This window comes from Tasmannia lanceolata, unplaced genomic scaffold (assembly GCF_043159265.1).
Source record: "Tasmannia lanceolata isolate RefF3 unplaced genomic scaffold, GAP_Taslan_0.1 ptg000029l, whole genome shotgun sequence".
NCBI lineage: Eukaryota > Viridiplantae > Streptophyta > Magnoliopsida > Canellales > Winteraceae > Tasmannia > Tasmannia lanceolata.
Genome location: NW_027518706.1, coordinates 9,760,245 through 9,784,082, shown reverse-complemented (window position 1 = coordinate 9,784,082; position 23,838 = coordinate 9,760,245). Strand labels below are relative to the sequence as shown.

General features: G+C 39.1%; 1 protein-coding gene across 1 annotated transcript in view; it reads right to left on the bottom strand.

Annotated features, from left to right (window-relative positions):
* Positions 1-1,042: 1,042 nt before the first annotated feature.
* LOC143859138 (putative CoA ligase CCL7) overlaps positions 1,043-23,838 on the bottom strand; it is a 35,182-nt gene continuing 12,386 nt past the window's right edge. The window contains exons 2-6 of the mRNA XM_077369820.1: positions 8,525-8,714; positions 4,584-4,729; positions 2,264-2,331; positions 1,568-1,670; positions 1,043-1,312 (exon numbers count right to left, since the gene is read on the bottom strand). Coding sequence (XP_077225935.1) covers positions 1,199-1,312; positions 1,568-1,670; positions 2,264-2,331; positions 4,584-4,729; positions 8,525-8,714 — 621 coding nt within the window. The 3' untranslated portion in view covers positions 1,043-1,198. The remainder of the gene's footprint in view (positions 1,313-1,567; positions 1,671-2,263; positions 2,332-4,583; positions 4,730-8,524; positions 8,715-23,838) is intronic.

Genomic DNA, 23,838 nt, shown 5'->3' with positions numbered 1-23,838 from the left:
ATTTCTATTCATTAGAGTTATTGCCCTCAAGATCTCTTGGGTGAAATTCTTTCCATCTTTCAAGTTTGTATCTGCTTATGATCTTTGGGAAGGATGGAGAGTGGTGAGTTGTTCAGCGGACTCCAAGCATAAAGTTTCCCAAGAGTGGGTATCTCCTGGGCCGGCCTTTGTTAAATTTAATTTTGATGGTTCTAGCTTTGATAATCCGGGACCGGCAGGAATTGGTGGTGTCTTAAGGAATAGTCTAGGAGAGGTGTTGTGGGCCTTTGCTGGCCCCATTGGGATAGCCGATGCTACGGAGGAGGAAGTGAAAGCAGTTCACCAAGGTTAGGGGTGGCAACGGTTCGGTTTGACCCCCAAACCGAACCGAACCGAAATTTGAATCGGTTTGGTTCTACTGAACTGAACCGAAATTTGAATCGGTTTGGCTTAACCAAACTGAAACCGATTTTTCTGTTTGGTTTCAGCTCTATTTCGGTTCAATTCGGCCAATTTTGCCACCCCATACCCATAATCATTGGAAATCGGGGGCAACGGTTTGGTTTGACCCCAAACCGATCCGAAACGAACCGATCATTGGTTTGGTTCTACCGAACCGAAATTTGAATCGGTTCGGTTTCGGGTCAGTTCGGCCAATTTTGCCTCCCCTAAGTTATTACTAAGATATCGGGTGGAAAATGTGCTAGTTGAAGGAGACTCTTTGAATGTCATTTGGTGGCTTAAAAGATCTCAAAAACCCCCTTGGCAGTTTGATCATCTCTCTGACGAAATGTTTGATTGGTTGGAACATTTCTCTTGGTCTTTCCTTCACGTTCGCCGTTCCGCTAACCAGGTGGCCGATTGTCTAGCGAGAGATGGAGTCTCTAAAGATGCCCTAGCTTTATATGATTCTCTCCCTCCTTAATTCTTCCCTTTAGCTTATGTATCTTGTTTTCTTTTTCTTTCTCTTCATGCTTTGTATCTTGACCATCTCAGTCGTTTTTTTCAATAAAATTGGCACGCACAGTCACCCTTGGAATCAATCCTAGTCGTCGATTTTTGGGTCCCACATGAAATGCATGCTGTAATTAAGATGGTTGATCTTGTAGAAAATCTTGAAGTGACCCACATGGTACTGGTCCCACGCAGAGGGACACCCATCCATAAAATTAAGTAGAACAATAATAAACTATTTAGCTTAAGATCACAAATATTTATCTCACATTTTCGCCCTGACTTTCTCGATTAGCTCTCTCCTAAGGATTTTCCCCGAAGCTGATTTTGGAACGCTGTTTACAAATGTTACCCTCCGCAATCTTTTAAACGGCGCAACCTGCACAAAAAACACAATCATGGATTTGATTGCGGATGCCCTGTAATTATAAGTGTATATATTTATGTAATTATAGGTGATTCTATGCACACACACACATAATAAATACATATATTTATGTATTTTGAAGAAGCAAGCATAATGTACTATGTTATGTATGCTTTTAGTATTTTACTATTTTATGTATGTTTTTAGTGTTTTACTATGTTATGTACGTTGTTTGCAAATTGTCACATAAGGAAAGCATTTCCATACCAGTTTTGCAATAAATTTCTGAACATCTTCCTCATTCAGTGAACTCTTGGGTGAGCGAACAACATATGCAATTGGAACCTCACCAGCTTCAGCATCAGGAAATCTACAAGGGTAAAAAGATTTAGTCAGGCTTCAAAAGATAGCCTCTCTAGCATTGAACAAAGATTTCGACAGAGTAATAATATCCGGTATCATATATACACATGAAAATATATTGAGATGGATATAGAAAAAGTCATGTTACTATGGTCCTAGGTATGTGGATGCCTAAGGTACAATCAGGGGTGGATACAGGAATTTACCCTGCGGGACGGACTAATTTACACTTTGCCTGCATTGGTCATTGGGGGGCCGCTTACTATTACCGTCGTTCAAGAACATCGGCAAATATATTCCTGCATTTTGCCGGTAGACCTTTTTTTTTTTGTAGTGAGAAAAGGGATTTTGCAAATCATTGGGGGTCCATGGCCACCCCCACACTATATGTGGCTCCCCTGGGTACAGTATCCCATTTCAGAATACCCTTTGCTCCCTCTGTGTCGGGACTGTATGCTTGTATACATAAATAAATATCTATACGTGTTATATATATATATATATATATATATATATATATATATAGAGAGAGAGAGAGAGAGAGAGAGAGAGAGAGAGAGAGAGAGAGAGAGAGAGTTGCATAGATTGGTTACAACTTACGGAATGACAACAGCATCTAATATTTCGGGGTGAGAAAGAAGCAACCCTTCAAGCTCAGCAGGTGCAACCTACAAACAATTGCACAAATGAAAATCAAAGCTTTCATAGGAGACAAAAAGAGTTGGTGCAATAACATGTTTTAGATGCTTTCCAATATAAATAAAATGACATGCTCGAATAATATAATTGCACCACATGCCGAATGATGATTTTTAGGTAGGATTTCTGATGTTATAGGACCAAGTATACATTGAATTCTGGCTAATGCAAGTTCTTCAGGCCCGTGCATTAGTGAGCCTAGATAGCAGTGCAGATAGTTGCTAAGAATAAGAAAGTCGTGTATACGAACAGAAATAATTTGAGCTCATCATCCATGAACAGGTTGGCTAATTCAATCCTCCAAAGAGGTCTAATCTGCCAAATGACAGCAAATACCAGATTGAGATATTCATTTCTCCTGATCAGAATCCTCTCCATATTTGTGTTCATCCAAACTATAATAACATATAGTGAGTGGATTTGGTTTCTATATCTTCTGCAACAGCTTTTTCTAGTGTCATTTTCTGCTACAAGTTTTTCTAGACAGATTCTAACTTGGACATTAATTTTTTCTTACAAAGGGTGGTGCCCCTCCACTATCCACATTTCCACCATTATAATCCCACCTTCTTTATTCTAAGGCAGAAAGTGTACTAGAGACAAGATCGAGAATGGAATAGCATTCGATAGCCTTCCCAGAACCAGTGGGCGGCAAGCGGGGACACAGCAATTGAACAAAAGGCTGTAGGGCCTCTCTTCTTCAGGGTCCTTGCCTAATGTCCCAGCCGATGGATGGTCGGATTGCTCGAGCAGGCTTGGCCTGTCCCAGAGATTCAGTGATAGCAACATGAACTGAATGCCCCATCCAAGCCAAAGAACTGGCTCCGAAGAGTCCCGAGTCCCGAAAAATGGTGATTGAGATGAGCACATTTCTAAACCAGGTTCCACTGAGGTTGCAGATGGAGCACCCCCACGGGATGACTAAGAACGAAAACGTCAAAAAAAGACATAAAACTTAAGGAATCTATAGTAAACTTTGACATAGGGAAGCCTCAAACATCCTGCATTTTCTTCCCTCTTTTCCACTACAGATTGTAGGTACATGTCAATTGCAGGACCATCTCCATGGTCATTCCCTATTGGAGCATGTTACCACTGTTACTAATTGGAGGTACTTGTCAATTGCAGGACCATCTCTTATGTTCATGCAAATGGAAGTTGAGATATGGCTGTGCAGACCTGACCCTATTGTATTCCCATTAAGAGATTTGTTTCTTAATTATGTGTATTCTTCAAAGTATGGATGTGATGCAGTGTCATTATGATCCCTTGTAACAGGGATTGTTTCTTTCTCAGATGCCTTCATTCATGTCAGTTGCAGTAAAACACGCCTTTAGTGATACCTAAGGTAGAAGATCACTGATAACAATGCAAGGACAACGAGTATACAAACGAAAAACAACTTAATTTTCTGTATGCAATAATTAAGCAAATTTCAGATTGATGTAAACAAAGCATTTGTTGCATGGTCTACAACCCAAAATAGAGGCTTGAGAAAATGACAAGATGCGCTCATCGGTTGAAAAAAGTAATTAATGGTCTAAAGAAAGCACCAAGAGTCTTGAAAAGTAACTAGGTTTCTAAGGATGGTTTTCCAAAAAAGTTTCTAATCATTAAGGTCTTATTCCTCTCCTCTTAACTTCTTTTGACCTCTTTCCATCTCTTATCTACATGATGTAACTTGTACATCATTTTCTCAATAAATTTTTGTTACATTGTCCATTATCAAAAGGAAAAACAAAAAATTTGCATGCTTTGAGCAAGCCATACCACTCATCATATATATTCATATTTTGTTGGTCAATGTACATCACAATCTCAAAAAGGAAAAAGGCAGTGTATGTGATGCTCTTTATTCAATTTAGTTAAGCAATTATCCAAATAATTAACAACGAACAAGCTTCCACTTATATATACATATATAAGCTTAAACCATACAAAAGCGAGGTTATCACTTACAAAATGGGGGTACTTCTCCCTAATCTCGCCTTCTCTCCCAAGTCACCTCTTTTAACCCATGATACTCTCATAATACTTTTAAAAGAGGGAAACATTTGGTTCTCAAAATTTGTTTGTTGTTAATTATTTGGATAATTAATTAATTAAATTGAGTAAGGAAAGTCACAGTGTATGCCCTGAAATTTTTTATAAGAACATACGAATAAAGGTCTACTATTGTTCTAAAATAAAAAAGCAAAATAGTCAGAAAAGGTTAGGTTACCTGAAATCCTTTATATTTGATTAGCTCTTTTATACGGTCAACAACATACAATCGTCCTTCTTCATCAAAATACCCCAGATCTCCAGTATGTACCCAACCTTGTGTATCTATTGTTAACTTAGTGGCCTGTGGATTGTTGAAATAACCTGAAAAGATTCTTAAGTTAGCCATATTTAATATAATTAATTTTAAATAATAAAAAAATATCTGAAAAGCTAGACTAGCAATGGTAAAAGCAATATAGATATGAAGTTAAAGAATAACAAAAGGCTCCATCTTGCTTCAATATTGAACTATTGTAATTCGTTTATCCACACAGAGTGACTTCTAGATCCCTATGTGTGGCGTGTTGTTCCTAAGTGTAGACTATTATGTTACAGCCTCTTGTGATGTCTTCCATTTATTTTGCACGAAAGAATATATTCTTATATTAATACTCACATTGTGACTGTACATTATGAGTGTAAGTCAAACACATGGAGATGGCTAGTGTCCAACCTACTTCAGTTAAACTCAATTTGCCCAAGCAGTAAAGGTAGCCCTATGTGTCAAGGTTAAATTGAAATTTTTAAATCAAGACAAGCCTAGTATGTCTAACATTAAATATGAGATTGGATCTAAGCAGATTATCAAATCTTGAGTTGGCTTTGAAACTGTATGGAACCACATGTTAGTGCAAATGCAATATTCCTTGCTAGAGCTAAGGAGACAAATGCAAATATATCATGTCTATGAGTAGTCATGCGAGAATAGCTTATTGTTCATACAAGGGAACAAAATTTTGAGTACTACAATACTCTTCGTGGTATGTGGGAAGAATTGAATGTGTGTCAACCTCTTGCTTCTGATTTGGAACTCTTGAAGAGACATCCAAAGGCATTTAAGGTGGTTAACTTTCTCTCTGGACTTGGTCCAGACTCCAGAGTATTATTCGGTTTATGTCCAAATATTGGCTAGCAAATAGCTTCCCTCTTTGAACAGCCATTATTCACAACTTCAACATGTTGAGGTATCCTCATCCGCTTCGCAAGCAACTATTGGTGAGGATCATCCCTGGCTTCTTTTGTTGGCCAAGGTGATGATGGCATAGGTAGCGGTGCTTATGGCAGAGGATGGGTATTTTGGGGGAGGTGGCTGCAGTGGTAGAGGACGTGGTAATAAAAAGTGAGCTCATTGTGGCCTTGTGGGAGATTAAATCACATCTAAAAATTGCTAGGATAAGTTTTGGAAACCTTTCTGGGAGACTTTGGCTTCCTATATTGTTGATGGAGAGTATACTTCCCAAGAAGCTCTCGTTGACTCAACAACATGGTGCTCCTACTTGTGCTTCAGTGGTTCTCTTACGTGAAGATTTCAAGAAGCTTGTTAAGTACACTCAAAAGTGAGCTACTCGTGGAACCTCATTCTTTGCTTCTTTGGCAAATTCAAGTAATACACGGCTTCTTATTTCTCTTCAATTTTCTCCTTGGTTCATTGATTATAGTTCATTTGACCATATGACTAGTGCATCGTCAGTTTTTACATCATTTGATAATTTTCACTTAATTCGATTGTTGCTTTGGTTAGAGGGCGAGCCTTGGCTCAACGGTAAGGTTGCTCCATTGTGACCTGTTGGTAACGGGTTTGAGTCACGGAAACAACCTCTCTGCAAAGTAGGGGTAAGGCTGCGTACATCTAGCCCCACGCAGATCCCACAATGGCGGGAGCCTCGTGCACTGGGCCACCCTTTTTTTTTGGATTGTTACTTTGGTTGATGGATCTTTAGCTTCTATGACTGGTCAAGAGACTGTGTACCAAGTCTCTTTTGTTGTCATTTGTCTTACATAGTTACAAGTTCTCAAGTTTTCAATGCAATCAAGGTCGTGGTTTTCAAAAGAACTTGAGAAAACTAGACTATGATAAAATGTTAGCACTCAAAGATGCAAACTCAAGTGCGAGTTTTCCCCAAGGGAGAATTGATGGCAAGAAAAATTCATGAATAAGCCATTGATTCAAAAAAGATGATTCAAGAGAAGAAGAGGGTTGACCGAGATCCAAAAGTAGGGCTCAAAGCAGGTCCCATCATTTAGCGGCTCTTTCTAAGAGATGGGAATGTAAATAGAAAACATTTTATTCCAGAAGAAGAGGGAGTACCCCCTCCAGTTCCGGTTAGGGATCAAGCCCCTTTATTATTATTAGTAATGAAAGAAAGAATCTCTTGAGAACTTTAGTATGAGTGGAGAGAGATGAGGAAAATGAGAGTATGAGTGGAGATAGATGAGGAAAATGAGAGATTGATTTCGGGCAGAAGAAAGCGAAATAAAAAATGTCATCTTCTCAATGCCCAACTCAAAAACAACGGAACCATCACTCACTCCTCCTCCCATTTCTGCCTCTATCCCCAAGGCCAGATAGACATATGTTCTAGATCTAGGCCAAGACAAACTATTACAGGTATTGAAAGCATTGAATTCGGAATATGGTAAAGTAGCCCCTGGATGTCTCAAAGCATCGAACGCATCACGTTAATATCAATAATGGGCCCTATACAGCTCCAATCATCATGAAAATTGACAGACTTATAGAAATCTAGGATGGTTTATAGTGATTCTTATTTAAAAGATTAAGAAAATTTTGGTGGGCCCTATGCGATGAAAACGTGAATAGTATTTTTAGGACAGTAGCATGTATGGCACTTTATATAGTTTGACCTTTGAGGGGTTTCTCTAGAATAGAAACTATAATTTATTATATATGTGTGTGTGCGCGCATGTGGGTAGGGTAGTCTGAAGTTTTGATGATTTTTTGGGAAGTTAATGAAGAGTTAAGAGTATTCCATTTTGGATTTTGGATGTGATTTACTTACCTTTGATCATGTTTTGATCAAATCTATTGTCTTTGTTTCTCTGCCATTGTTTGTGGAGATCTATTAGATTTTTCTATGAATGCTCAATTATCTAGCATTTTTTTTTTTTTTTTTGGTGGATTCCCAGTAGTTTACGTGCATCAAGAAATAAATTGGAGAGATAAAATCATATGAAATAGGCTTTTGATAGTGGAAGGAGGATTTCGAAAATGAAAAATAGGGTTTCAAAAAAGGAGTTTGAGAGCTAGAGTTTCAAAACAGGATTTGAAGAAAAAAAATCAAGAAGAGAAATACATTAGAGAAAGAGAGAGAGAGAGTAGTGAGAAATAGGTTTTAAAAACATGTGAAATAATGTTTTGGAAATAGATAAATAGGGCTTTGAGATGGAAAATCAAAAGTATGGGGTTTAAAATGAAATGTGTGAAAGTTAAAGAGGACAAGAAATTGATTAGGTTTAAAAGAGGAATAAGAGAATGATGAAAAACAGCACCTAGATTAAAAGATGAAATGAAAGAGATCACAAGAGAGAGAAAAGAGATAGCTTTTGGAACAGATCTGATTATCAATATAGCTTATACAAAAGATCTAATTCTTTGTTTCTATATGCTCTGAACTTTGCTTTGATACCATGTAAATCATGTGAAAACATGTAGAAAGCCTATAGAGAGAAAAGAAGTCCCTCAAGGGCACTTTCATTCCACAAAAAAAGTGGTCAAATGGCTGATAGTGGAGAAGATAAAAACATGGTAGGAATTTACGTTCTAACTAGTTCAAATTAATGGGATGCATTGCCTTCAAATAAGTGAGGATCTATGTGACAACCAAAACCAGCCACATTTAAGATAGTCATACATGGTTTATGGAATGAAAGATATAGATGTGTCATACAAATATTCAATCTAATTAATTTCAGCTGTAAATTTGAGTCCTTAAAAGTGCATATAACAGACCACCTTTAAGATAGTCATATATGGTTCATGGAATGAAAGATATGGACGTTTCATACAAATATAAAATCTAATTAATATCAGCCGAAAATTTGAGTCCATTAAAAGTGCATATACAGACTAAATGATAGTAAAATATTAACACATACCTGTCATCATATTTGGGCCTCGAATCCATATCTCCCCTAATTGATTAGGAGGAAGGGGCCTTAATGTGTCTATGCTAATTATTTTGCTTTCGACCCCAGGGACAAGAGTTCCAGTCGAACCAAAATGCTGATCTCCTTCTGTTTTATTTTCCAATGAGGTAAGTCCACATGACTCTGTCAAGCCATACCCCTATCAACAACAAAAAATGGCCCCAAAGTCAACACTAAAGAATTTAGTATCAGTCAAATTCTGTATTTCTACAATATATCTTGTAATAAATTACATGATCAGAAAGTGTCATCAATAGTGCAATAAGTTGCAATTAGTATACATGCAAGACAGAATTTAACCTTTGGAAGTTCTGTCATTATCTAGTTTCTTAATATGGTTACAATAGTATTCTTCACAAATATTCATTCCATCGATGAATACCCACAAGTTATGAACTCTATACCCTTCGTTAATTAAACAAAAAATGTTTCACAATTTTATTTATTTGCTTCCAGAAGCCGTCAACGACAACATTTGTGTTGCAAGTATTTACCAAACAACATGACTCCTACATGTAAGTAGTTAGTTATTCATGGAAATGATCCTAGTCCTCTCTACTAATCTAACCACGGTAAAAAAATGGAGAATGCTTATGATTGTCTCCATACTCTGGCAGATTATTTTAATATAGGCATCCAAGTTTGAAAAATAGATTCATTGGAAAGTCAGTACCACACTGAGAGTAATAAGAACAGATCATAGTGCCAATAAGGCAATCAAATCTGGCAAATAAAGAGAATAACAAGCAACAGTAACCTTTTTGTAGATGTGGCCATCAAATTGCTATGGAATAAGAGAAGTTGATTTCCAATATGATAACCAGAAACTAAAAAGATAACTACTGACATCATATTTAAAGATTAGTACTAAAAGCTGTGTTGATGCACGTAGGCCGTCCTATTGCCGTTCAGAACCGAAAGGCAATAGGTCGGCAGATTTATAGTGACAAGGAGATGCTTACTCTCATGCATGGCTTGTCAAATTTCAAATAATACCTGACCTGTGACAGATTTATAGTGAGGACGGATCACAACAGTCTTTGTTTCTTCCTCTCACAGCAGGATTTGAATGATCGGCATCAAAAGTGGGTGAGTCGACTTCAAGTCTTCAACTTTGGGATTCGGAATGACAGGGGGAGATCCACAATTAATACTGAGTAGCCTGGAATATGTCATGAGATCCTAACCAAGAGGGTGGTTTGGGTGTGAGGAGACACAAGGAAATGAACCAAGCTCTACAAAGCAAATGGCTCTGGAGATTTGGAGTTGAGGAGTCAAGCCTTTGGAGAGAGGTCATCACTAAGAAATATAGTTTGGAGAACAACTGGTGTCCTCGTTAGCTAGCTAGAGGCGAAGGATCTAGAATATGGAAAAGCATTGATGATGTTGCTGACAACTTTCTTAAACAGATCAGAATTAGGGTTGGGGGAGGAAATAGAGTGAAATTCTGGCAAGACGCTTGTTGCGAAGATCATACTTTAAAAACAATCTTCCCGTAACTGTATAGAGTGGCTACAGATAAAGATATATTGGTTGGTTTACAATTTAGAAGGAATGGGGATTTGGTTGATTGGGCAAGAATTTCACCCGACAGAAAAGTGCAGATAAGAGAATATGGATGGCAACAACAAATAGTATGTTTTCTGTCAGATCCGTCTATTATGCATTCACACGTAGGGAAACAGAAAAATGCAAAGATAGAATTCATATTATCAATTTCTTCTCTGCCCAGAATTATTGCTTTATGCCTGAGCAGGTCGTGACGTATGATTGAGCAGACACTTTGAATTTATTGCTCACACACGTGTACTGTCAGCGTCATGACTTGTGACAAAATCCTTACAATTGATCATCTTAATAACAGAAACCAAAGGATTCATCACTCATGCAGCATGCTCTTATGCATTTGCAATAGAAATTTGGAACTTGATATTTTTAATGTTTGACTGCCAGTGGGTGAAACCCCAAGTCAATTGACATGTTGATCATTGGTTGGAAGGTGGGGCCATGGTCAGCTAGGTGCAGATTACTATGGACTTCATGCCTTCTAGCAGCTCTATCAGAGAAGAACTGGCAAGTTTTCTATAGAAAGGCTACAAGTGCAGAAAAGCTAAAGAAGCAAGTGATTGGTATATCGGTGGAAGGGGCTATGACGAAGAACAAGTGATTGGTATATCGGTGGAATGGGCTATGATGAAGAACTTGTTTTAAGAGTGTGCAAAAAGAAGTGACAATACATTTTTGCACTGTGCTTTCCTAAAAAGAAAAAACAAAACAAAATTTTTTCCTAGATGGAAACCGCCTTGGGAAGTAAAATATTGAATTTCGATGGTCAAGTTGGGGGAACGAGTCGAGCAGGTATTGGTAGAATTAGAGATGGAACTGGAGCGCTCCGTCTCACCTTTGCTGGTGAGATGGATAAGAGGAGTGGGGTTTCCTTGGAAACTTGTGGACATGTTCGAAGAGGTGCCTGAGAGGCTCAATGGACATCGCTTGCACCTATGTCAAGAGAGGAGCTAATGAGGGATTCTCTAGTGGCAATCTTATGAGATTTTATGCCTGTTTTCCATAATGTCTAGTAGGTTGTATGTAGTAGTTTGTCAATATTATGTTGCCATTTTGATTTTCTTTGCTTGGGCTGATCATCTCGATCGGGCCTTGTTTTGCTGTTTTTTTATCTTTTATCAATGAAAGTTTGATTGGTATTCAAATACATATATAAATAATATTACTAAATCTCTAAAATGGAATGCTTTCCATCATGAAGTACCATGCGGAGTTGGCATACCTGAAAAACTTCTAAATTATGTAACATGTCTGTAAGAAGGACAATTTGACTGTTGCTATGCAAACTATGCAAGACCCAACTCCAAGCCACAACTAGTTACGTATTTTATCAACCATTTTCTAACCATCAAATCCATACGCATGGGGTAACCAAAACAACCCAAACTAACCCATATTAGAAAAAACCCATACACAACAGCAGGTAACAAACTAAAAACTCGGCTTCAACCGAGTTATTTCAACCTGGTCTTATGCCAACATAGGAGGAAACCATGATAAGAAAAATTCATAAGAAATAATCATGTTTAATATTAAAAAATAATGAATGAGATAGAAAACCCACTCTCGCAAACAATGTTTATCTCAAAGCTCCAAACTAGTCTTAGAAGATTTTGTGGCAGATTAAACTGATAAAAATAATTATTGAAGCACGGAAGCACAGCCATAAATACATTATTATTTTTCTTGCTATGTTCTTTCGCACCTACAACTAGATCCAGCAGAACATCATTAGTTCATGGACTTTGCACCAGATCCATGGTGATTAGAGGAAATAAGCATATAGATAAATCACTAAAACATCATTTACCAAACAGCATGACTCCTGCATGTCACTACTTCGTTATTCATGGAAATGATCTTAGTCCTCCCTACTAATCCAACCACGGTAAAAAAAAATGGAATCTTTCAAAAAAAAAAAAAAACATCCAAATTAGTAAGAACCCAACAGTCAGATAAACATCAACCCAACTGTCAAATAAACATCGACATAATAAATAACTTTGTTTTTCAAGTCTACACGTTCATAATTTTTTTTTTTTGAAAAGTAACAGAAACTTTTATTCCATCAAAAGATAAAAAGGGGACAAGATGTACCACAACGTACATCCCATACTATGCATCCATCCACCCACAGTTACAAAAATAAAATAAAATCAATTGATGTCCGAAATAGGGTAAGTAATCCGAGCATCGGCTAGATGGACCCCCTCTTTGGCCACAGCATCCGCCGACGAATTAGCAGTTCTCCTCCTATGGGTGAACTGAGGGTGTACAATCCGAGCAATATCTCTGATTGCATCGATAGTCTGATAGATTCTCCAAGGTCCACCGCACTTACATGACGCCCAAGCGATCACGTTGGTCGAGTCGCCCTCAACAATCAGTGGCCCCATGTTGTTCTTTTTGTACCATTGCAAACCGAACAACAGACCCTTTGCTTCGGGTTCGTTTGGGTCGCATATTCCCGTGGGTCCTGCATAGGACATAATAGGACGCCAGGACGCCCCTCCGAGTCACGAATTATTTCGCCAAAACCCGCAGGACCCGGATTGCCAAAAGAGCTACCATCGAAATTTAACTTCAGCCACCCCATCGGTGGAGGGGACCAGCTAGGATTAATACCAACATTCTGTCTCCGTTCCGAAATTACGCAGTTCCAGTTTCTCAAGATGGTACCCAGAGGATACGTAAGTCCCTTTTTTTTGCTTGATTCCACGCAATAAGAGCGATTTTAATATCCAAGACAATGTACTGCCATGCCCTCACGCGATTTTGGAAAATACGGTTATTTCGTTCCAGCCATATATGCCATATGATAGCAAGAGGAATCGCCGTCCACAGCCAGTTTGTAAGGATTTTCGAAATTTTCCTTTGGAAAACCCAGACCATTCCAAATGCTCTGATAACAGATATCCACATCTTGTGCGTGACAGGGCATTGAATAAATAGGTGGTCAATAATTTCCTCGGCAATGAGACACATAACGCATACGCTTGCCAGATGAAAGCCTCTTTGCTTGAGCCTATTGCATGTATTAATACAGCGAAGCGATACTGTCCATGCGAAGGCTGCTATACAGGGGGCAATCGACTTCCATACACGGGCTCTTCTGGAGCTGCAACTCTTCCCTTCATCAATCATTTTAAAGAATGAGCGAACTGAGAACCCTCCTTCAGCATCTGGTGTCCATATCCATTCGTCTTCATGGTTCGGAGATAGATAAACCTTAGTCAGTACCGCCATCAGCCTACCATAACTTGCAATCTTGTTGTCTTTGAGGTTTCACTGCAACCTGATGTCCCAAACGATGTTTTCGAACCCACCGCTCCTGATTACACAGTCTGCAATCGATGCCTCTGATTCTGATGTGATACGAAAAGGTCCGAAAACTCCTCAGATAAAATGCGATCGCCACACCAGAGATCCTTCCAGAATCGAACGTTATTACCCACCCCTACTTTAAATCTAATGTAATTCTGGAAGGATTCCTGAGCCGAAAAAATTGATTTCCAAGCTCCAGAGCCCTTACCCCCCGACGGACCATTGCAATTCCACTCACCCCAACTGCATCCGTACTTTTCCTTAATCAACTGGTGCCATAGCGTCTCCTTCTCCACTCTGAACCACCACAACCATTTTCCTAATAATGCCTTGTTCGGGTTCTAATTTTTCCAATTCCAAGTCCCCCCAATCGCCGAGCTTTACATACCCTGTCCCATTTCAACAGGTGTTTCAATCTTTTACCCTACTCCATCCCGTCCCAGAGAAATTCCCTCTGTATTTTTTCAAGGGAAAATGACGTACGGGGCACAAATAAATGGTATAATGACACATGGGTCTAGGTTATAGCAAAAACGACATAAGGGGGTCAAAACGTGGGTTTCGAAGTTGCCCATGGACGAAAATGCCCTTTCAATGAAGACACATTTTTGCTTTATATTTTTTTGAAAAAATTGTTTTATTTGCAACTTTTCAGGTGACATGACTCGTTCTTTTTCCCTCATCTTCCCTTTTTGTCTTTCCTTTTCCACTTATCTTCTTCCCTATTAAACCCATTTTAGCAATGTTCCTTGCCACTGCACGTCCGGCGAGCACGTCCTCCATTAAACCCATTTTAAGTTTTGAAAACCATCTTCGTCTCCTTTCATTTTGTCGCTTTTTTTTAAAAACCCTCTTCGTCTACCTCCGTACAAGGTGTGTAAGGCTCCGGCGAGCGCCATTGTCGCCGGCGGTCTCCACGGTGAGCGCGATCTTGAAGTAGAAAAACGATTAGGTATCCAAAATCGTAAGTTTTTCCCCTCTCTCCTTGCTCGTATCTTCTTTATGCATTTATTTCCATTCATTTTACCTAGAACTAGGGTTTTAGGGTTTTTTAGCCTAGATTTTTTGATAGTAGAATAGGTTTTTTACATTAACCACCATTTAACCCCATTCGATGTATGTGATACCCCATTTGAGACTGTATCTGATACCCTAATTAGAATAAATTTTTTTACAATACATTATCCCCATTTGATGTATCTGATACCCCATTTCACACACCTCTTTTAACCCCATTTGATATATTTGATACCCCATTTAACCCACCCCTTTTAACCCGATTTGATGTATCTGATACCCCATAAATCCCACTGATGTATCTGATACCCTAAGTAGAATAGGCTTTTTTCATTAACCCCATTTTACATTAACCCCAATTAACCCCATTTGATATATCTGATACCCCATATAACCACATTTGATATATCTGATACCCAAGTTGATGTATCTGATACCCCATAAATCCCACTGATGTATCCGATACCCCATAAATCCCACTGATGTATCTGATACCCTAAGTAGAATAAGCTTTTTTCATTAACCCCATTGAACCCCATTTTACATTAACCCCAATTAACCCCATTTGATATATCTGATACCCCATATAACCCCATTTTACAGTAACCCCATCTAACCCAAGTTGATGTATCTGACACCCCGATTATTTAGTTGAAAACCCCTGACTTTGAATTTGATACCCATCTTGTGGAGTTAATGGCCCCTCCATGGGACTTCTTCTACCCCAATTAAAGGCCCATAATACCTTCTTTAATACCATAAATAGGTCCCCTTTAATGCCCTTGAGGAGCCACCCTGTAGGTACCATTAACCCCATATAGGTATCTGAAAACCCCTTTTTTCAACATCAAGACCATGGTGTGCAGTTGATTGGCCCCATATGGGTACTTGTTATACCCCATTTAGGGGCCCAGACTCCATTCATTAATACCATAAATAGGTCTCCTCTAATGCCCTTGAGGAAGCCCGTTTAGGCACTATTAACCCCAGTTATTTAGCTGAAAACCCCTGACTTTGAATTTGATGGGCCATCTATGTGACTTCTTCTACCCCAATTAAATGCCCATAATACCTTCTTTAAAATCATGTACACCTCACCACCCACACCCTAAATACCTTCTTTAAATGCCCTTGAGGTCCCATTAACCCCATATAGGTATATGAAAATCCCTTTTTTCAACATTAAGACCATGGTGTGCAGTTGATTGGCCCCCTATGGGTACTTGTTATACCCCATTTAGGGGACCATACTCCATTCATTAATACCATGAATAGGTCCCCTCTAATGACCTTGAGGAGGCCCCTTTAGGCACTATTAACCCCAGTTATTTAGCTGAAAACCCCTGACTTTGAATTTGATGGCCATCAAGTGGAGTTGATGGGCCATCTATGGGACTTCTTCTACCCCAATTAAATGCCCATAATACCTTCTTTAATACCATAAATAGGTCCCCTTTAATGCCCTCAAGGAGCCCCCTGTAGGTTCCATTAACCCCATATAGGTAGCTTAAAACCCCTGATTTTCAACATCATGACCATGGTGTGTATTTGAAGGGCCCTCTATGGGGACATCTTCTACCCCATCTGAAGACCCATAGTCTCTTATTTAATACCATGTATAGCTCCCCTCTATTGCCCCTGAGTGTGTTCTTCCACCTCATATAGGTAGCTGAAAACCCCTGAGCGTGTTCTTCCACCCCATATAAGAGCCCATAATCCCTTATTTAATACCATGTATTGTTATTGATGGATCCTCTTATGGAATTGTTACTTCCCATTTAAAATATGATAATCCATAGCTGATACTCTTTTTGTCCTCTAATTAATTTGGGTTTTTTAGAGATCCTTATATAGTTTTTTCCCGATTAGGCGCCATGGCAAAGGCTTCAAAGATGTTGATGCAAAAGAGTGATAGAGTAAAAGTAAGAAAGGCTCTAAGTAAGTCGCCAGGAAGTGTAAAAGGGGAGAAGGAGAAAAGCAAACATGAGAAAAGGAGACGGACACATGTAAGTGCGTATGTTGTTAATTGTATTAATCATAGTGAGTTAATTAGTTTATGGCATATATATTTTGGCGATGTAATTTTTTTTGCAGGCTCCATACGTCCCATCACGATGTTCTCCGGCATGTTTCAAATCGGCAATGGACAGGATAAAGTTGGAGACAGTCCATTCCGATGCCATAGTGAAGACTCCTTTTCGACATTTGTTTCGCATGAAGGGCATCATAATGCACAAGCCTCTTATAAGAGCTGTACACGATAAGTGGACTCCTGCTATTAAGACCTTCATGTTAGGGTGTATAAATGTCCCCTTCCTTCCAAGCGATGTTGCATTAGCATTGGGACTGCCACTTGGCGGAGAGAGAATGGACGTGGCGAGGGTTCTCTCATTCGACAGGAGAAACCCCCAACCAAAAGTACCTGGGTGGCCATTTCCAGAGGCCAACGTGAAGGCATCCGTTCTCGAGGATGAGATCACAGCAATAGTTAGAAAACAAGATCAACCTTCGATAGAGAAGACCGTCAAATATGTTCTGTTGTATCTTTTTGCGTCCGTCCTTTTCACAAAAAGCGCACAATTAGCTGACGAGGTGTTCTGGCCCTACATCAACGAAGTTGGAAATACTGGCAAGTATAATTGGGCGATGGCAGTGTATGACTGGTTGGTATATTACCTAGACAGAATCAGCAAGGGTGGCAGGTACCTTGGTGGTTGTTCGTTGGCAGTTCAGGTAATTTGGACTCGTGAAGTTTAATATTCTAAAAGCATTGTTTATAGTATGATTAATACGGTGTTTCATACGTATGTAGGTGTGGTTATATGAGCATACCACATTTTGGATCCCCACCAACCCAAGTGCCCGTCCACGCGTGCTTAGATGGGACTGGAAAGCAAAAGAATCAAAGACGTATCGATTAGTCGGGCAGAAGAAGATAGAGAAATCGGAGGTGAGATATAAAGAAATTGTTAACGTATATATCAATACTAATATCCTCTTAATTAACTATCTTCTACAAAAACTCAGGTGGTGGTCACATTGAAAGTATCTCCGCTAGAGGGCTCAAAGTACCTAAAGAATAAGGTAATGCAGTCGAGCAGGGCTATGTTGGTAACGTTACTTTATTTTACTTGTTTATATTCTGAAATTGGTCATTGATTGTTATGTTTAAACACTAGAATAGTGAGGAAACAATCGGAGCCGATAAGGAACAGTTGGAATCCCAGGAGAATGTTTTGGGAGAAGAAAGTGAATTTGAGAAAATTAGTAGAGAAGAAGAGTGGAAGAACATAAAAATTTCGACGACAGAGAGAGACGTAGTGGATAGACAGTGGGGGATGATTAGAGAGGCATGGGAAGCAATAAGAAAAAGAGAGGTAGAAGTCGGGAAGAGAGAGGAGGAAGTAAAAAAGGAATGGGAGCATCTGCGGACAACAGCCGAAGGGATAGGGAGGAAAACAAAGGGGGTTGAGGAGACGAAGGGCGGAAATGCATCTCAAGGTGCACGATTATCTTCGCATCTGCGCGAGAATTGGATGGATGAGGATTTGGCGGATTTACGTGTTGGAGGATGTGACGTGGATGCAGCCACCACCCTAATGGAGGTTGGCAAGGAGGTGGTGGATGTGAGCAAGAAAGTGACAACATCTACTAGAGAAGATTCAGATAGCCGTGAAGGCGAATTTGAGCTTAAATGGAGGGGTCCAGGAGATAAAATGGTGGATTCCAGATTAGGGAGTATTGTAAGGGGTGTGAAGATGGATGGAAGGAGTAGGAAACCTGGGAGAGCTAGGAAAAGCCCCTACTTATTAGAAAATACCCGGAAGAGGGGGCAGAAGGAAGGGAATAAAGAGGGGGACGGCCCCAACATACCTAAACCACACCCTGAGAAGAAAGGGGATGACGGGAAGATCCCTAAGGGGAGGAGAACAACGCTAATAAAGGAACTCCTAAAGCGTGTCAAAAGGCAAGTAGATGTGTCAAATACTTTACAACATGATTGAAAGATCAGAAAGAAAAACTATTAACTAATAATTTAACCAAATTTTGCAGTTCTGTTGTCATGGAAAAGGATGATGTGCATCTAATTGTCGAGGACCTACATCACCTTTGGAATGTTAGAGAATACCTCAGTTGCACTGTAAGTGTCGTTTTTCTATCAATAAATTCTACATTATCATAGGTAATATTCTACATTTCACATTTTTTTACTTCTCTTCCATGAAGGTCGTCGATATATATGGGAAGTACTTACAGTCCTCCTACAATGATGGGCTCGCAGATCCTAGGGGCGGAATTGTCTTCGTTCCTTCGACGGTACATGTAAGTTTAATTTATATCATCCCACATTATAGTTTACATTAGATCAAATAGGTAGTATCCCATTGAATTTCTATTTTTTTGCTTAGCGAACTCTAACTGCAGTGGGGGAAGAGGTGACCGACGAGCAGAGGGTTGAGAAGTGGAAGACGGCAAAGGACACCTTGCACAGTAGACTTAAAGACGGCCAGCTCGAAGCATTGAAAATGGTATTATTACCATTATGTCAGGACAACCACTGGGTTCTTCTCATTATTGACATGGCGAATAAAATCTTCCACGAATGCAATTCGTGTAAAGGAATGGAATTCCAGGAACGAGCAAGACCAACCGTAAGTGGTGGTTTATCATTTTCAGTTATTTCCTATTTGAAAATCCATACGTATAACATTTATTTTTCCTAAACCTCTCTATGTTAAACGCTTGCAGGTAGGGTTGTTGAAGGATTACTTTAAAGAAAGGGACTCTGATATAGACCATTTTCAATATGCTCAGATGGACGATTTCCCACAACAGGCCAATGGGCATCACATTCTAAATCAGGGTTTTTTCAGATATTATATGGGGTTACTAGTACCAAAGGGTGATTGTGTGGGGCATTAGTGGGAAACTCCTTATGGTATTAAAGAAGAGAATATGGGACCCTAAATGGTGTAGAAGATAGGTCCCCATAGGGTGCCAATCAACTACACACCATGGTGTTGATGTTGCAAATCAGGGGTTTTCAGCTACCTATATGGGGTTAATAGTACCTAAAGGGGGCTCCTCAAGGGCATTAGAGGTTGGGTCTACATGTTATTAAATAAGGTTTCACATGGGGTAGGAGAAGTCCCATAGAGAGCCCATCAACTCCACAAGATGGGCATCACATTCTAAATCAGGAGTTTTCAGATACTTATATGGGGTTACTAGTACCAAAGGGTTGTGGGCCATTAGTGGGAAACTCCTTATGGTATTAAAGAAGAGAATATGGGACCTTAAATGGTGTAGAAGATAGGTCCCCATAGGGTGCCAATCAACTACACACCATGGTGTTGATGTTGCAAATCAGGGGTTTTCAGCTACCTATATGGGGTTAATAGTACCTAAAGGGGGCTCCTCAAGGGCATTAGAGGTTGGGTTTACATGTTATTAAATAAGGTTTCACATGGGGTAGGAGAAGTCCCATAGAGAGCCCATCAACTCCACAAGATGGGCATCACATTCTAAATCAGGGGTTTTCAGATACTTATATGGGGTTAGTAGTTGTGGACCCCGATCCGAGAGTGTTGAGGGATGAGCCCCCAACAACCTCTAGATCATCTACGTGATTGAGAGCTCTACCAAGGAACTCTCGAAAGAAGTGCCTCTCACAGCATGACTGGCGATACAAAAAGAGATACCTCTCGATTCGGGGACTAGCCCGGATTCGAGACGTACCTAAAACAAAGAAGAATCGCCATCTAAGGAAGTCGGCCCTGGATCACATACTATGCTTTGTTGCAATGGATAACCAGCGATACAAAAGTCCGTGCCTGGTGACGAATGGGGAAGGTCCGAAGAGCACCCCCAATTCGCCCAAGTGCAAGCACATGGTCTCTTATGCCATTTATTTACTAACTTTGAAGAGTTTTGGGCGAAAATCACATGAAATGGGAACAGATATTCCCGGGATATCGTCTACCTAAACATGCATGTCCCGGAGATGAATAATAAGCACACACAAAAAGAAAGGAAAGAAGTGTCTCCAAAGTATGACTAGGTTATGAGTGTCATGCCTAATTGGTGTCTAAGTTCTGGTGGACAAATATATGCATACTATAGCTAAAGGTATAAGGTCTGTACAGAAAAGTAAGAAAACATATCAAAACACACAACAAAGCTCGACTCCACACACGACACAACAAACCCTAGACTCTAATGTGATATTTGACTCGGACCAGAATGGCCATCCATCCTGGCTGCTGTGGACCCCGATCCGGGAGAGAGGTGGGGGACGAGCCCCCAGCGGCCTCTTAGGATCATCCACGTGAAAGGAGAGCTCTACCAAGGAACTCTCAAAACGGTTGCCACCCTCATAGCATAGCACGAGTGGCGATATAAAAGAGATACCTTTCGATTCGGGAACAAGTCCGGATTCGAAACGTACCTAAACAAACTCAGAGTCGCCATCCACGGTATACGGCCATGGATCCTTTAAACAAAAATATGCTCTCTATACCATGGATAACCAGAAATATATATGGGTTCGTGCCTGATTATGAATGGAGAAGGTCTGAGAGCATCCCCAATTCGTCCAAGTGCAAGCACTTGGTCTCTTATGCCATTTATTATTAACTTCGAAGAGTTTCGGGCGAAAATCATATGAAATAGGAACAATTCTCAGGAATCGTCTACCTAAGCATGCATTTCCTGAGGATAAAGAAATAAGTATACACAAAATGAAATGAAAAAATGTGTCACCTAAGCAAAGCTAGGTTATGAGTGACATGCCTAATGGGTGTCTAAATTTTGGTGGACATACACATGCAAGCTACAGCTAAAGGTATAGTATCAGTACAAGAAAGTAAGAAAACACGTCAAAACATAAAACACAAATCAATTATATATATGACTAGACAAGACAAATCCTAAAACTCTAATGCAGTACTTGACTCGGACCAAGATGGCCGTCCATCCCAGCTGCTCTACGTATCCCGGCCTCGAGAAGAATCGGAGTCAACGTAGTTCGATGACCTATTCTAACTACGATGCCTAACCATCTAGAACCTCTATCCTAGACTCGATCCACTAGACTCGACTGATTCTTAAAGCTTTTTGCACAATTGCTTAAGTTCATGTGAATTGTAATTTTTAGGACTCTCTATATGCCCTAACTAATGCAAGTCGGTTAGCCTTAAGCTAATGCAGGTGGTTCCTACAACCTATGTGTAACTAGGTTGTGCAACCTAAAGAAAACCATGGGCTGACTATATGCTTCCTAGTCTAGCCATCGGTTCGACTAAATGTCTAACCGATCGACTCGAGGCCTCCTAACTCTAGGGACACTCACACGACAGGACACACCATATCAAACAAATCAGGACAGACTCCTAACTCTAAAACTCTCTATCTAGGAGAAACTCCTAACTCTAGAGGAAGAGCTTTTCGAAAACATGTTGTATAAAAGATTTTTGTATTTTTTTTAAAAAGTTTTGAATGATTTATTTTACAAAATTTGGCTGGACTTGGGATGTGAATCCCAAGCTGCACTACGTACCCTGTTAAAAGGGATCAAGCCAACGTAGTTCAGAAATCGAACTCTCCAAACTAAAACCTAACACTCCAAATGATTTAAGGGTTTTTTAATATTTTTCAAATATTTTTGATATTTTTAAAGTTTTCAAATGTTTTTGAGTTTCAAATTTCTAATGTTTTTTGGATTTTAAAGCTTTTCCAATGCTCTGAACCTTTAAATGTTTTCAATCTCAAAGGGAACACGCAAGAACACATAAGCATAACCACAAACTAGGGCAAAGCCCTAAAGCAAAAGGGGAAACCCCGAATAAGCAACTAGCGTCTCAAAGAGACGAACCACAACAAGTAAACAATATCCCAAGAACAGAGAAAACAATCTAAGGCCCCAAGCAGGGAAGGCTCTATATGACTGAGTCAGTCTCTAATGGAAAAACTCCTGACTAATAACACTAGGGAGGGAGTACAAATGAGTCAGAGACTCTCTAATAACACTACCAAGTCAAAGACTCGCTCTAAAAGAGGAGGCCACTCTAACATGAGGCTAGGTAAGCCTCCTAAAAGGGAAACTCTCTATATGAGACAATGCTTGTCTCCGAGACACAAATGACGTAAACATCTGATGAGACTGGGCAAGTATCCTATATACAAAGGAGGGGTGTACTACTTGGACTGAGCAAGTCCCCTAAGGATGGGCTTGGGCTAGCGCCTTCATTGCCTTTGCAATGAATAGGGGTGAATCTAAAGAAATTCCTAAAAAGGCAATTATCAAAACTAATTGTACAATGATACGATTTTATCAAGGAATATATATGTAATGATATTACAAATCAAAATGAAATGAACTTAAAAACTCTAAAGAGAAAGTTCTAAAACATATAAATATGGCACAATGAAGTCACACAAATACTAAAGTAATAAAAGTACCTACTAAACTCCCTATTACTTATCAACAGAGCATTACAAAATAATAATAAAAATTAATTGAAGCATGGGCATACTTACCAAGTAATTATGTCAACCTTTCCAAATAATATTTTGGTATTCAACTATGACAAGGATAACTGTTGAAACTAATTAGCCTGAGTAAGAAATTAACTCATGATATTTTCATTGAAGTGTGACAATAGTACTATTATCGTTTCAGGACAATATAAAGGTTAAATTCAACCTGATTTCACTATTGTCACCTTAAAAAAAATAGTCTCAAGCCTATTTAAAACAGACCAAATAAACTGTACATTTACCAACATGATTAAACTAAACAAGAATCATGAAATTTTGATACATATACTAAATCATTTATCCATCCACCAATACCTAACACCTTATTCACAATTTCCCACAGATTTCTAAAAAAATGAATTGCATACCTCTTAGAGTATTACTAAATTAACGCTAGCTTACACAAGCCCTAAATAAATTCAATGTCATCATCCATAAAATGGATACCTAGACACTTAAATGACTACCTGCATTACTACAGTATCCAGCCCTGGATTAACGAGAAATCAAATTTTTTTATGAAAACAAACCAATCCAATTATGTATCTATCCAACTACCTGATAAAAATTGTACTCTCTTTTAAGCCTAAAAGAGTTCTACAAAATGTTACATAATGCTGATTATCTTCAATTTATGATTACAATTTGATATATATATATATATATATATATATATATATATATGATGTAAAATAAATAAAACTTGTTAAAAATCTGAAGAGGGGACATTAATCATTATACAAATATTCTTCATGAATTACACAAGATTACTTCACCCTTAATAAAAAATCTTAACACACCTTTGAATAGTATTCTAC